This window comes from Pollicipes pollicipes, unplaced genomic scaffold (genome assembly GCF_011947565.3).
Source record: "Pollicipes pollicipes isolate AB1234 unplaced genomic scaffold, Ppol_2.1 Scaffold_4255;HRSCAF=5007_pilon_pilon_pilon, whole genome shotgun sequence".
NCBI lineage: Eukaryota > Metazoa > Arthropoda > Thecostraca > Pollicipedomorpha > Pollicipedidae > Pollicipes > Pollicipes pollicipes.
Window position 1 is genome coordinate 72229 of NW_023596454.1, and position 15434 is coordinate 87662.

Consider the following 15434-nt stretch of genomic DNA (forward strand, 5'->3'; position numbering starts at 1 on the left):
CGGCGGCCGTAGCTCAAGTTCGAAAGCTTTGACGGCTCGCCACTGCAGTGACCTCGTTGGAGCTCACTGTTAAATACACTGGTGCACGAGCATCGGGGTCTGAGCGAAGCAGAAAAGCTCTCTCACCTGCAGTCTTGCCTCAATGGAGTGGTACGTAACGCGGTCAGAGGTGCACGGTCGACATCGTGAACTGCAGACCCATGCTGAGAGTACAGACTCGGGGTCCTCCGAGTGCGTGAAACGGAGAGTGAGCCTAGGAGCACCTCGACTCAATCATTCTGTGCAACTGACAAGAAAATTCTCCGTTTTTTTGACACATCGTGCCAGAGACCCCTTTGAGTTCTGCGCAGATTTTGCGTGGAGAATGTTCGGTTTTGAACAATCTTTGGGTTTTGCTCCAACGATCTCGGTTGTACAACAAAAGCATCAGGTGGTCGCATGTTGTATCTGCTTTTATTTCAGTGGCAGCACGTAAATAGGTCGACTCGATCGGTTAGAGAAGCGAATACGGGAGTAAGTACATCAAACCAAAAACCTTTTCAGACTTCTGTCGGTCGCATTGGATGTCTTGCCTACGCCAGTTGGCACACTGAAGGATTGTTGACGGTGCATCGTCTGTCGTTCCACTCGGCGTATATAATATGTTCAGTGGATTTCGATCCCCACATCTCCACACAATCTTCTTCATCGGATGCGTCGTCGGGCTGGCCACGGGCCCATGCCTTGAAGTGCTCTCCCGTCAGTGGACGACCTTCCCAATCGACAAATAAGCCTTCAGCTATACCGATCGTTGATGCCCAGCCACGTGTCCTCTTCACTGGCTATAACGGCGACGCACAGGTTCTCTTCACGACTGCGTGGCACCGCCAGGTGTGAGTTGATCTGTACACAGCTGGCATCAGCTTGGTCATGCGTCATGAACGCCTCTTGCAGTTTGTAGCAGTGTCCAGCGCACCACTTGAAGCCGGCAGGGCAGCTGCACTGAAAGGCACTGGATCCACCCCCTGACTGCTTCAGACTCTCGCAGTAAACATTCAGCGCCTCGTTGACCACCTCCTTGAGGTACTGCCGCAGGGTACCGGCCGTGTAGAGGTCACCACCGCAGCCTGCGAGGCAGACCAGCGCCGAGAAGGCCGGCCACCACCGGACTGCCGGCAGAACGCGCATTCCCTCTCGCGCGCGTCTGGAGCTGGTCCGGCCGCGTGAGACACTGCCTCTCCCACTGTCTGGAGCAGACTGCACCATTGGCATGCGCCGCTTCCATGAACCTCCCAGCTGTCCCGCAACGTGGATATTCCAGGGACAGCCAACCAGTAGCCGGAGATATACTAACCACACATCTCGTGACGTCCTTCATGAATCAGTTGCCAATGCGAGATTACGTGGCGACAGTGCTTATGTTCCATGCCCTCGTGTTAAGTTGGGAAGTGAGAACTTTAACTCCGAGGGAAGCAGCCTATGTCAAATCCAAAGTTCCAATGCTCATAGAAGTTATGTCAAGGAGGGTGTACAAAATTGAACACTACCAAACGTACTTGTGCTTCTTGATTGTTTTGTGCTGATTTGCTCGAGCCAAAAAGTTTGGGAGTTCAGATAAAGAAGAAGCTACTCGCCTCAAATATTGGACGCCCCCCCCTCCCCCCCAGACATCCTGTTCCTAAGCACGAGTGAACTTTAAGTTTTTCTAGAGCGGGACGGACAGCTGTCCTCGCTGTGCGATCATATTTAACGCACCGCTATGCTAGATATTCAAGAGTGCTACTGCTATCGACAATACTTTGAGAATGCGACCGTTATCCCATTTAACTTCAAGCTATAGGCAACATGGACGGAATACAGAGAACTTCGGAAAATGAGAGATTCCTTGGAAAAGAGGAGAATGTGCAGCAAATTGTCGCGCGCACAACGCAAAACATATGTTGTTGTGTTCAAGCCATTTCAGTGGGCGAAGAGGCCGGCTTACGAAATTACGTTTCGGTGTCAAATATGCATATATATGTCAGTAGTAATAGCCTTATTCCTCGCACAAAAACCGAGAGAGTGGAGAAATAGACTGGTTCTCCTGGTTTTTCCCCGAGGAATCAGTTTATTACTGCTGTCTTATATATGTGAATAATGCTACTCACAAATGCACTGAACAACTCAAATATGCATAGTTAAATTTTGGTATCTTAATCCGTTTCGGAAAATCAGTAGCTGATGCGTTCCAGGAAAAAAAGATTAAACTCGACAGCATGGCTCATAATAGCACCACTGTTTCATTTATGTTCATCAACTCTTGAAAAGAAGCGAGCCAGAGACCCACTCTCATACGTAATCTTGGCTCTTATTCGATTGGCAAAATGGGAGCAATCTATTAGGCATTTGGTCACCTTGACCTTGACCTTGAAGGGCGAAAGCTCAGTCTTTAAATGGCAGACGAAAAGACAAAGAGTACAGCAAAGTGACCTGCTGAGACGTTAAGATACATGATGGACAGCTATTTTGTCCGTAACAACCACCATAGGCCATGGCTCATGTTAGCCTCGTTCAGGGCGAAATTCTGGCTGCACCATTTAAAAGGAATGTTTCACATTTGGAGATACTGAAGCAAGCATCAGATATGATGAAACAAGCTCACTTATAACCATTGGCATGCTTTTTAAGGAGAAAAGACTGCTCTAGACAATACATATTTCTGCTTAGCAAACAAGCTGCTCGATGCGTCACGGTTCGATTACGTCATCGTACCTTGCTCAACACGGTACATCACAAGACGGTACATCACGCCAGTTATTCTGGTGTCTGCAGAGCAGCCGGAGCAGACGTCCAGCTGTTGCCTGTGGGCGCGCTTCCCGCCGCGGTGGAAACAGCAAGCGATAGTGAGACGAGTCACAGTGCAACGATCTGCACGTTGTGGTGTAATGACTCAGAGCGGTCAGGATGTACCTATTTTGACAAACTGAACTTGCACACTATTCTCAGTAGACAGGTCGATCACTGGAAGGACAAGGTAGGTAGAGGCTAGTGGCCGGGCGGGTTACCAGCGAATAGCGCGTAGAATACGTGCTATAATAGCGTGTATTCGTGTATAATGAATATACGTGCAGAATAGCGCGACCAGCGCTTCGACGTATGTAGAAAGTTGACATATGGATAAAAGGTCATGTTCTCTCCGTGTCTTGGCGTTATGAGTTTGGAGTTCTCATGTTGAAAATGATCGACCTTCATGGTCCTAGGAGTGAGGAGCGATGTTATCAAGAGGGTATTGGATATGATGAGGAAACCCGACGATTTGAGCCTATGCTTACCGGTAGATTTATTTGCAAAAATAGATGAACACCGCCTCAATAGTTTTTTCAACCCCGGAGTACACCGCACAAAGTGTGTTACTTCCACTCCTCACAACCTTGATGTAGTACACTAGGTGGAAAATATACCGGTGAACCGAATTTAAATAATTCCGTCCCGAAGCCTACCTAGCCTGAAATCTAGCCCCTCTCGACAGCTCAGTTCGTTAGAGCGTCTCCGTTCCGATTCTCCCACTGGTGGTGGGGTGGGTTCGAGTCGCTTCAAGCGCTCGTTATTTGACCCTGACCGGGACAGCCCGCCACCCGTGGCAGCGGCCGCGCCAGCGGTCGGGTGACGTCAGAGGGGCATTGTTGACCGATCCGAGCATTGCGGCACGTTAAGGTCTCACCATAAATGTGTTGTTAACCTGAATTTGCTATCGGATGGTGCGGTCATGGCTCACGCAACAGGCGCTTCTTAGCGTCGACGCCCACCCCAGAGATGTATGCAGTTCAAAAGTTTCGGATGCAGCTTTTCAGGGCTATCAGGGCAAATTATCACTCAATGAAACCACCAGGGCTGCCTGTATCATAAGGCGTTAAAATTTGGCACGCACCATGGCTACGAAGAAAAGCAGCACTTACATCCCAAATACGCAGAAAAGTGCATATATCTCTGATCCCCAGTTGTGTGGACACGTGATATGAAAATATCCCTTCTTTTCCGCGAAAAAAGACGCCCGGAACCCCGAGTGAGGCCTCTCGATTGTGGCGTAAGTTCTCGGTTCGACAAACGAGCGAGCGGTATCGGGTCAGTGATGATGGGGCCGGTAATCAAATGTCCGAGGGTTCTCCGGAATTTAAGGGAGGCATGTGCCCCTGTGCTCCCCCCCCCCCCCCCCCCCGCCTCCGCTACTGAGTGTGGACCACTCCCTTCAAGATACTTGATTTTTGTGTTCAAAATTTGACGGCTTCTGGTAACGCTATGCTTGAAAACACGTGTACTATGTAGCTCAATTGTGGCGGTTTTGTGTTGCGTTCGACACTATATATCGCACGCATGTGAAGTCCAAGCGGTGGGTGGCCGCATGCTTCACAGGGCAGCGACAGGGTCAAACAGGCTACATAAGCTCCGATGTCTGCCATGTTTTCCTGAAATCTGTCGGACAGCAGCGGCAGGCTAACGGATGGACAGTGCTGTCCAGCAACAGCATGAACAATCACAACTGTACACAAGATTCGGCAGGAGATAGTGCTGTTTGAACCATAGCATATATCCGAATTTTTTGCATTTGCTGTGCTCTGCTGCCTCATAAGGCTGCTTAATGCCGTATTTTCAACAAACCCAAAGCATAACTGACCATAGTTTCAAAAGTAGCTACTAAAAAGTTGTCTGAATAAGTGTCTTTCTAATGAGGCCAAAAGGTAGGTATTGGTTGAAGACACTGATGCGTCGGCTGTGGCTTTGACTAGACTGAGGCTTCTTTTGGTCTAGCACAAAATAATGCCCTATACGACAAGTCAACACTTGGCACTCTTGGTAAGACTGGGACCGGCGGATACCATGCAGTTTGAACTAGAAGCATTCATTGGGTCACATCCGTTCTGCAAAGTCACGTCCATGCAGAAGGGTACGACAGTACTTAATGATTTTTCTCCAAATGTTCGCTCATGCCCTTTTCACTCGGCAACTAGCACCCCTAAATCGAAAGTGCTCGTTGCAAGCTATGCAAGAGTTTGCATAAAAACAAGAATAAGTATAGCATAAGCATTGACCTTTACGACGTGTAAGGTGCCTTTAAAATTGCACAGGGTTGTCTCAATATGAGTGATAAATTGCGCAGTTCAAGTGACACAAAATGTGTAAGTATTTTTACCAATTTTTTATAAGCACACAAATTTCACGTTTATGCGTTGTTTCCATGTCCGTTTTTCGACGTATGTAAACAGTACATGGCCGGATCAATCAGTGGCATTTAGCGAAATCCTGTTTATGTGTAAGCGTGCTCGAGCGCATCACTTATGACGATTGACGGATCTTACGTAGACAGTGAAGAAGTTGAAATTTGGTACATCTCTGCCGTTTCCGTGCAGTATAGTATAGTATTTATGAGATCGTGATCAAAAATATGTTTTGGCGTACCGTGCGAGTTTCCGTCAAGTTGCGTCAAACGTCACGTGTCGAGCCCCAGCTGCAAATGCTAGGCAGAAGGCCTATCTTGCACATGGAAATGTTGAAACCGCCATGTTTTCGACTTCGTGGTTCCAAAGGTCGTTGTAGCTTAGACGGCACTAGTTACGACAAGCAGGGATGAAACCGGGCTCGAACGACATGCGGTTCTCATGCAGTCAGCACAGGGACATTTCGTTTCACGCAATGATTATTCAGCATTGCATCCATATCGAAACGTGGACTTTTCGTGACAGAACCGTCGCCTCTTCTGGTGATTCGTGGGAGGACCTCAGCAAGGAGCTGCGCCACTCGCTGAATCGGTTCAGTTCCCCGTCGTTCCTGCACTCTCTGCCGAATTCGACGAGCCCCAACCATGTCGACCAAGAGGACTCGATCACCATCCCGGCCCCGCAGCAGAGGGCCCTTGTGTCGACTCCGCCGCGCAATTTCTCGGAAGTGATCATCACCACGACCCACTGCCACGACATCTGTGTGGGCCCGGATGAAACTCAGCTTCCCAATCCACCAACAGAGGCGCCGGACGGCACCGAGTACGAGCAGGACCGACCAGCGCTGGTCTACGACGGCTGGGACCAGACGATCCCGAATCGAATCGAGGTCAAGTATATCCCCCATGTCACTGCAGTGGTTTCAGGGACGCTTCCACGACCGGACCGAAATGGTCGGCAGCTTCAAGAAGGACTGCCGCTCGTGGCTGTGGAAGAACAAGCCGGCGCAACTCTGCGCCTTCACCGGTGGACGTGGTGGACACACCGCTCATCACCGAGCTGGCGCCGCAGGAGCACGCACTCTCGCCCATCTGCGAGGGCGAACGGGAACCCGGACAGTACTATAATGATCTGGAAATTCCGAGCGAATGACGGACCCACGGGACGCAGGTGGACTACATATCCTTCGCATTCGTGAAGGGCCAACAGTGTTCTTTCGCTCGGCTCGCAAAGATAATGAGGCTGATGAGCGAGTGTTTCTTTGTATATATCGGAGATTGGCTGAATTTGTCCGAGTTTCGTGTCGAGAAGGTTGAGTCTTTTGCATCGATTTCATATTATATAGGCGATCCCTTATTCGCGTTTGAAGTCGCTAGACTTGGGCACTTGTGGCTTGATAATGTGAGACACGGTGTGATGTGTTTTCCGATTTCTAATCACATTCAAGAGACTTCTCTCGACAGCCTCGGACACCAGTACGCCTACACCTTCCGTAACTATGTGTCGTCACGCTGGTGCCTATGAGAATAAATATGGTGGCATTAACTGATCGCTAAACGATTTCCTCTTCCCGACAGCTCATTTGGTTAGAGCGCCTCTCTTCCGATCCACCCGCCCGTGGCGAGGTAGCTTCGAGTCACTTTAGGCATTGCTATCGTCTCTTGCCAGGTATGGCTGCGACCGGTGGCAGCGGTTGCGCTAAAGGTCAGGTGGCGTCAGAGTGCAGGGCATCGCGGAATTTAACTTCTTGCCTCTAAATTCCGCCACCGACCTGCAATTGCACGATCATGGCAGAGGTCAGAGCTCACACAGCAAGCACTGTTAGCGTGAGGGATGATCATAGCAATCCATCATTCAAAAGGTTCGCATTAAACTTTAAAAAAGTTCATGACTTTTAAGCAGACGGGGAATGTCCAGTGTGCAATAAAAGAATAGCTTTTATCTAGTTTTGCTGCAACAGCCGTCGTCAACGGTAACGATGTGGAAGAGCAAGGAAATGAAAGCTGATCGGAGCAGAACTGACATTTTTTCCGCGTGCACCTTCCCTCACGTGCAAGTGCATGCTGCTTATGCTTATAAGCAGTGACAGTGATATTCCGGAAAAGAACTGTTGGACTAAAGCAATGAAAGGCTTTGCCCATTGATCCAAAGCAGCGAAAGGGGAAAATTGCAACCCTCTGCTGTATTCATCTCTTCTGCTGTTATTTGGGAGGAAATGCCCGTATTTGGTGATTGAACGTTGAATATTACCCATCACATAGAGCTCTAATCATATGCTCATCACGCAAACTGAAGCTCACCATTTAAATAACGATAGACTTCAAGCACCCTAAGAATGTGCGGGTGCATGTATTCTTGCATGGAGTCATCGAATATCGACAGATCTCACCAAAGTGACGCTTTTGGCGGAGAGCTAATCGCAATGCGGTGCTATTCTGAGCATAAGGGCAAACTGTATTGATGTTTAAAGTACACGTCATTACACAGTTAACTGAAAGACACACATCGGTCATGTTTGCCTGTGCCGAAGTCAGCACATCATCGCACATGGTGCACCCTACACCGCCGCACACGGCACACTTGACACATTCATCCCTGATGAGATCCGTCTTGTCATTTTTTCCGTAAGTCACGCCATAACAGCGAAGTAGAGCACTCCATCAAACATCCACACAGTTCCCGTGGGTGTGACCGAACAGCCTGCGGACAACCGACCGAGCAGTGCATCCGCCAGGAGAATTTGTTATGAGGTCAGCACGCCAGATAATTTAGCTGTGTGTGGCCTAGAAAGCAGCAGCTGCAGCTTGTTCGCATCAGTCTTGCTGGCCGAGGTCACCGTCAGTGACTTTGATGATCTAGTTACGGACAGTATCGTCTCGCTTCACACCGAGTGCGCCTTGCCGTCACCACGTCAAGCGATTGTCCGGATCCACTCTGGTGACCCATGGGACCCGATCATTCACCCGGTGTTCCAGTCAGTGATGGTCGGAGTTCAGTCTGACTCAGCTGATGTGACAGGTGACTGGCAGAGGTCTTCCTGACGCTGGTGACCTGGTCAGTGTCCGGCGGAGTGCGTGCTGATCCTGATGACTCGGTCGGAGACCGGCGTTTGTTGACGGACAGGCGATGAACCCTGCCGGTCAGTGACCGGCGGGATCCATCCTGACCCTGGTGACCCGATCGGTGACCGCAGGGTTCATCCTGACCATGGTGACCCGATCAGTGACCGGCGGGGTTCATCCTGACCCCAGTGACGCGGCCTGCTAGCAGCATGAGTGCGTACAGCACGCAGCTGGGCGGGGACAGCTTGAGGGCCCTCATGCAGGCTAGCAGAATCAGCCGAGGCAGCTTTCCTAGCGATGGCGGAGCGTCGCCTCGGCGGGGCATGACGTCACCAGTCAGTGACGTCACCAGTCAGCTGACGTCACCAGTCAGACGGAGACGGCGCCAGCGGTCTCCTCAGCGGCGCGATCCTCCGTCAACAGTCCTCTTTTCTTTGCGCAACCCAGACTTGTCGATGAAAGAGTCACGTGTACCGAGCCTGATCAACCGTGGCGAACGTATAAGTGTGATTAGAACGCCAGTTGGACTGAAGTACGCAGCTCTTGTCAGGTGGGAGCCGCTCCCACTTGCCGCCTGGCCCCAGTTGGGTGAAGTCAGGAGCGGCGTCAGCTACAGAAGGAAGCCGCAGCAGGAGACGAAGACACAGAAGAATCCCATCAGGTATTTCAGCATCGTGACTGCCTGCGTGGGTGACCGCGACCGTACTGTGGCCTAGAAGAGGACTCTTGGACGCACTGGCTGCTCCTACAGCTTCTGATGCCTTACTTGCATCTCTGGCAATCCACACATAGCTCACAGAGCCCACTCACAGTCTGGACTGTTCACAGGGGTTCACTGATGGCCAAAAGCCTGGCGTATTATGACAGGCGCCTGGCACGGTATGACAGCCGTCAGGCGCGGAATGACAGCCGTCAGACTATAGTAGCTCTTCACGGACGAGTCAAACAGATGACTCCGCGCGGTGCCGGCTCTGAAAGCCCACGTTCCAGCTCTGGCACTTCCCAGTCCGGCTCTGGCCGGCCAGTCCGACGGACGAGTCCCGCCAACGGTGCGTCGGAGACGTTCAGCGACAGCCCGCCCAGCTTCGAAGACGCACCCGGACAGCGCACCGAACAGCGCCTACCGACGGCCGCGTCGCGTCTGCCTCCCTTCTCGCCGCCGACTGCGGGCCCTGGGACGGCCCTGGAGAGCGGTCTAGCCCACCGCCACTCTCGGCGGGGGGCGCCTGGACGGCTGCCCAGACCGGCACAGTGCCGGGGTGCACCACTTCTGGCTGCCGGCGCTGCGGGGGCGACCTCCCGCTGGGGCGGGCCCGGCTGCCGCCCGGAAGACGTATTTCGGGGAGGTCTCCAACCGCGCACGGAGCGGAGAATGGGGTTTTCTGGTGGCGTGCTGCGAAACGCCAGGTGCTTCTCATTTTGAGCCCCAACCCGGTCGCTGCGCACTCGCATGGCTGCCGTGGCGAGGCGTGGAGTGGCGATGAAGTCGGTCTATTCACGTCACATCAATATCTGATCATGCGTACCAGGAGCAGGCGCAGGAGGAGGGGGGGGGGGGGGGGCGTGCACTGGGCGCAAACAACGTTAAACAGAATTGTTAGCGAGCCATTTCACTAATCGGGCTATGTAAAATCGCGTAGGTGCAGTTTTGCGACCGAAGATCTACAATATAACATTCGCCTAATTCCGACACATGGGTTGATAGGCCCCGGTTGCTTAGTCGTGTCACCTTGTGTTTACTGGTTCGATTCGGCAATGCGGCAATACGCAGAAGCTGGCGGTTTGCACCGCTGAAGGTGAACCTCTCTAGTTGTGTTTGACCTTATTCCTTCACCTAACGATATATAAGCCGACCGTATCTGTTAACTTAGATATATTCTTGACTAAACTGGGCAACAAGGGAATGACGTCTTGGGTGCTCTTTTACGACAGATAACAGTGGTGCTTAGCATCTCTTTCTTGGAAGCACTGGCTTACATATCATCTGTCTGTTGTCTACTGTGAATTAGACTATTAACGTTGTTGTTAACAGATAGCTCACAAATGTGACTTTATGATTCGTCGCGTGTCGATCTAACATATTCCAGTACGACTTGGTTCGCTATTTAAGTGGTTTCGGTACTATTGGTTCACACACGTGCCGAGGATCTGGCACGCGTATGTCACCTCCAGCATCAGCTGATGTCCACGTTACGCCACACTTTGGGTGTCCAAATTGCACCAGGGGCGAGGTTTTGGCGTTGCACTAGCGTCTAGGCTAATCCGAATCAGCTGGTCCGAGTAAAAGGGCTCTTGCAACACTGTCCACTTCTTTGGGGACCTCCCGAACTGGGAGGCAGGCCACAACCAAATAGTCGCCAGCAGAGTTAAAACTCTATACATGATCTGAAAGTAACACGCCATTACTATGACGAGCCACTGAAATATACCTCGTGTTCCATCCCACTAAAAATTGAAATTTTCTCGTCGCGAGAAAACCATGTGCAGATTTAGGGGTCCCACGACGCATTCTTGGCAATGCATCAGTCTTACGCCAAGCGTGTTCAAGGTGTGAACCGTATGTTACTAACGAAATCAACGCTCGCGACCTTTACAAGGCTCTTCCAGGGAAAGGGACACAATACCCTATGGGCGGCCTAAGCGTCATACCCGCAACAGTTCTCATATGAACGTCTTCAGCTTTCTCGCGCACCGCGTCATGGTCGACCGCAAAGGCCTGCAAAACGCATCATCCTATTCGTCGTTAAATTATGCGCGATCGTCCTGGCGGTCCAACCGTGCCCTCAACCTGCACGAGGATGTTCGACGTCGCGGCCGCCCCGCAGTGTTCCGCCACGCGCATCGTGCCCAGCTGCGCACTGAAGTCTCGGCACCAGTGACGTCAGCGCCCCGGACACAGCTGATGGTAACACAACTTACAGAAAGCCAGGTCGATGAGTAAGATCGATGGTTCTTGCGCGGCTGCCTCTTGTACTTGACCATCCTTTCGTCGTGAAACCAACGCATGGCTGGTCTTGTCGGATTGCGAGATGTTACGCACCTTCATTGGTTCGACCACCGGGCTTCGATGAACTGGTGCAACACAAGTATCGAAAATGTATTATCGTTAAAAATACCCATTGGTAACATATAAATTACAACTCGTATCGTATCACAGCAACGGAATGATATATACAGAATGTACAGATACCGCGCGCATGCACACCGCCGGGCGCGCGCTTGGGCACTTGGAGCCGAGTTTGCCACGCAGGACACGCTATCGATTTACGCCGCCACTCTCTCTATCTCGACAAGCCATCTCTTGACTTGCTATCACTTGGCACCGTCGCCCCCGCCATCGTTCAGCCCCAACCACACATACACACACACACACACACCACATCAACACCGGCCGTGTCTGACAAGACCGGATCTCTTGACGACTACTCGAGACACAGCTCACACGAGGCAAGGTCAGGTGCGTCCAGCAGCCAGCCCGGCGTACACACCGCACTGGTGGACTGCGGACACGCGTCCTGCAGCGGCCAGAGGCACGCCTGAGCCAAGGCTGAGCGGTCTTTGTTCCCTGCTGTGGTCCGCGGTCATTTATCCGCCCGGCGCGCTCGCCGGAGGCGGGGATGGAGGCCGAGCCTCTCCAGTGGCCACCCACTGCTGGAGCGGCCAGAAGAGCTCCGCAGGACTGCACCTCGCTCAGTCCACCGTCCACCGTCCACCGACTCGCCCCCCCCCCTTCGCAGGCACGCAAAGCAACGGGCGAAGCAACAAGCAACGAACACTCCTCTTCCTGGCCCGGGGTTTTGACACCCCATCGTGAAAAAACAACAAACACGCAGTTGGACCTCCTTCTTCCCTGACAATAGCCAGGAAGCTACGCTTGCGAGGGGCAAGATCGACACACGCCGCGACCGAACTCGACCCAGCTCGGCCCGGCTCGCACCAATGCCGCTTTTGAAGCTGTGCACCAGCGCCGACCCCGCCGGCAGCGCCCTTACCGCCGCCCGTGTCTGCTGCGCCAGCGCCACCTCTCCCTAAGGCTGACTTCGCACCCCGGACCATGTACACAACTGTCACCAGGTATAATGTCACTCCCCTGTCAAACAGCCCAGTGGCCGCGCTTGTGACGGCGTGTGACGTCACCGAAACCAGTCGGCGCTGTCCCTGCTGAGTGGCCGACAGCAACCGCCATCTATGTGCCGCCCAGGACGACCGGCAGGCGCGTAAGCTCCGCTGGCGGCCAGCGCATCCCAAGCATCCCGTTATCGGGGTCGGTCTGTCCCCGGTGCGAGGCCGAGGCCGACTCACGGCCTCGGCAGTGGTCCCGGCTCCATGTCACAGCCTTGGCGTCGGTTCGAGCCTTGGTCTACGTTCCGGAGTTCGACTTTATCTGGTTAAGGTTCCGGTCTTGTTCCCGCCAGGGGTATCAGAACCGGTTTTCTTCTCTGTGTCAGTATGGTTGGTCTGGTCTGGACCGGCTGGCTGGTCTGGTCTAGTCTAGTACATTCTAGTTTCGTCTGGTCCAGTCTAGTCTAGTCTAGTCTAGTCTAGTCTGGTCTGGTCTGGTCTGGTCTGGTTGGTCTGGTCTGTCTGCTCTGCCACCACCGGTCTGCAGCAGCCACGAAAAACTGGTACACTATTGCGAATGAAAAATCGTTAAACAAAATATTCAGGGAGAGACCTTTGTGCCGGCGTGAGGCCACAGAAGCGGTACCGGTGACTGATCGCCTCTGATGATAGTCCGAGCGTAAAAGTAGTCTGTCATGCTAAATGCAAAGATGTTGAGCATCTTCTCATTTGTCACGCACGCACCGGCCCCTGCCAGTACTGTTGGGATCAGTCTCAGTGTCAGCCAGTGTCAGTCAGCGTCAGTTCAGATCACTCCCAGTCCCCGCCGCATCAGCTGAGCTGGCGCACCTCGCCAAATCAAGTGAAGAGGAAGAAATAGGCTTCCTGCAACACGCCCACATCTCGGGCATCTGTGGTCTCACTTTGGTGCCGCGCAGTCACCGATCCGCCGGTGTGGTGTAACCACCAACCTTCGCCGCAGTCGGACAGAACGAGCGGATTCCATATTGCACGTTTTCGGGAAGCCAAGGCATAAGCCGCCCCACCGCGGGTCGCCCGTCCCACCAGCCCTGGCGTACCCCAGCGTCCTGCCGGAGGACTTCAGCCGGTCACCTCCGCCGGCTCCGGCTCCCCCGGCCAGAACCGCGGCTCATCGGAGCCGCTGCGTCTCATCACTGCTGCCTGCGCCGGCAGACTCACTAACCGGCGACTCCGCCTCGTCAGCATACTCTGGTTCACCGCCGCCCCGAGTCACCCACGGGCTCCGGCTCACCGCCGCCCCGAGTCACCCACGACCGGCGCCCCGAGTCACCCACGGACCCTGGCTCACCGCCGCCCCGAGTCACCCACGGACTCTCACCGGCTCACTACCGCCCCGAGTCACCCGGACTCTGGCTCACCGCCGCCCCGAGTCACCGATGGACTCTGGCTCACCACCGCATCGAGTCACCCACGGACTCTGGCTCACCACCCCCCGAGTCACCCACGGACTCTGGCTCACCACGCCCCGAGTCACCCACGGACTCGGCTCACCACCGCCCCGAGTGACCCACGGACTCTGGCTCACCCGCCCCCGAGTGACCCACGGACTCCGGCTCACCGCCGCCCCGAGTCACCCACGGACCCTGGCTCACCGCCGCCCGAGTCACCCACGGACTCTGCTCACCGCCGCCCGAGTCACCGAGGACTCTGGCTCACCGCCGCCCCGAGTCACCGAGACTCTGGCTCACCGCCGCCCCGAGTCACCCACGGACTCTGGCTCATCACCGCTCCAAGTCATCCAGGGACCTGGCTCACCGCCACCGCCGTCACCCGCGGCCTCCGGCTCGCCACCGCGCCGACGCCGCATCAGACCGACTGGCCGCCGCCGCGGCCGGCGCGCAGGCTCTCATTGACCAGCCGGTAGTAGCGCAGGTCGCTGACGAAGCGGTGCAGGTCGCGCTGAACGTGGGCAGGTCGGTGCGGCGCGGCAGCAGGGCGGCCAGCGTGCGCCGCTGCGGCGCGTCCAGGCCCGGCGTGTCCAGCAGCACGCCCGGCACGAACCGGTCGAAGAAGTCGGCGAAGTCGACGGCGGCCAGCTCGTGCAGGCAGCCGGCGATCTCGTCGCGCAGCAGGTCGTGCGAGCGCTGCAGCAGCGTCTGCAGCAGCACCGTCATGAAGCGTGCCAGCAGCAAGCGGCGGAACACCGGCTGTCGGACAGAGACGGTCGGGGTTAGGGGCAGGTGCTGGCAGCGACAGCACAGTGGCGACACGGACACCTGGGGCCGTTAATGGAAGATGTACGCACGCCAAACACGTGATTACTTCGGTTCAGTTAGATAAAAATAGCACGTGTCATTGAGTCTCTGGCGCCCGGCGATGGTAACTGAACACGGCAATACTCCCGACATTTCCCGGTTTTTGCTGGCTTTAGTCGCTTTATTCCTGCAAGTTACTACTAAGCAAGACACCGGTGTAAAACAAAGCTCTGTCCAGCACAGAAAAAATGCAAACCACCGAGTTTTCGACACCCTGTTTCCTCACTATAGAAAATACTAAGCGCTCCAAGGAAATGACTAATATCACCCTGCTAAAAGGCCTGATGCATCAACTGAGGCATGTGATCCCACGTCGGCAAATCAGCCGAGACAAGCTTGCCCCCCCCCCCCCCCCCACCGCACTCGGGCCCGACCTTGTGATAGAGCTTCCACTTGCAGTTGAGCATCTGCAGTGTGGCCAAGTTCAGGCGGAACACGTTGATGTCGGCCTGCAGGAACGACTGGCCCATGGCCTCGAGGATGGCCACGAACTGCTTCTCGTTCGTCACCTCGTCCTCCTCGGCCACGGAGCTGAGCGTCTTCAGCACCGAGCTCCTGCGCAGGTCAACGCGCACGGTTGACACAAGTTCGGCGGCGGCAGCCCGCGAACGAAGCATGACAGCACCCAAGAGTGGACTTTTCCGTTCATGTGTATTTCCGAGGCAGCTCTAGTCCAGCACAGCATGGTCGAAATAACATGTCTTTGCTAGATCGAGCATGCTCACACAGATGCGTGAGGACTTGACCGCGGTCAGGAGTAGTTCTTCGCGATCTGGATTCGCGCGAAGGACCTGACCTTCGTCCATTTCCAATACGATACACCGGCGACCAGCTGACCGCCG

At 54.2% G+C, this 15434-nt stretch overlaps 1 protein-coding gene across 1 annotated transcript; it reads right to left on the reverse strand.

Moving 5' to 3' along the window:
- Positions 1-774: 774 nt before the first annotated feature.
- Positions 775-15147, reverse strand: LOC119096175 (exportin-6-like; the record flags this gene model as incomplete). Its single annotated transcript, XM_037218975.1, has 3 exons — positions 775-1106; positions 14238-14484; positions 14967-15147. Coding segments are annotated over 3 exons (760 nt in total), but the record flags the coding sequence as incomplete, so codon positions are not given.
- Positions 15148-15434: the final 287 nt, after the last annotated feature.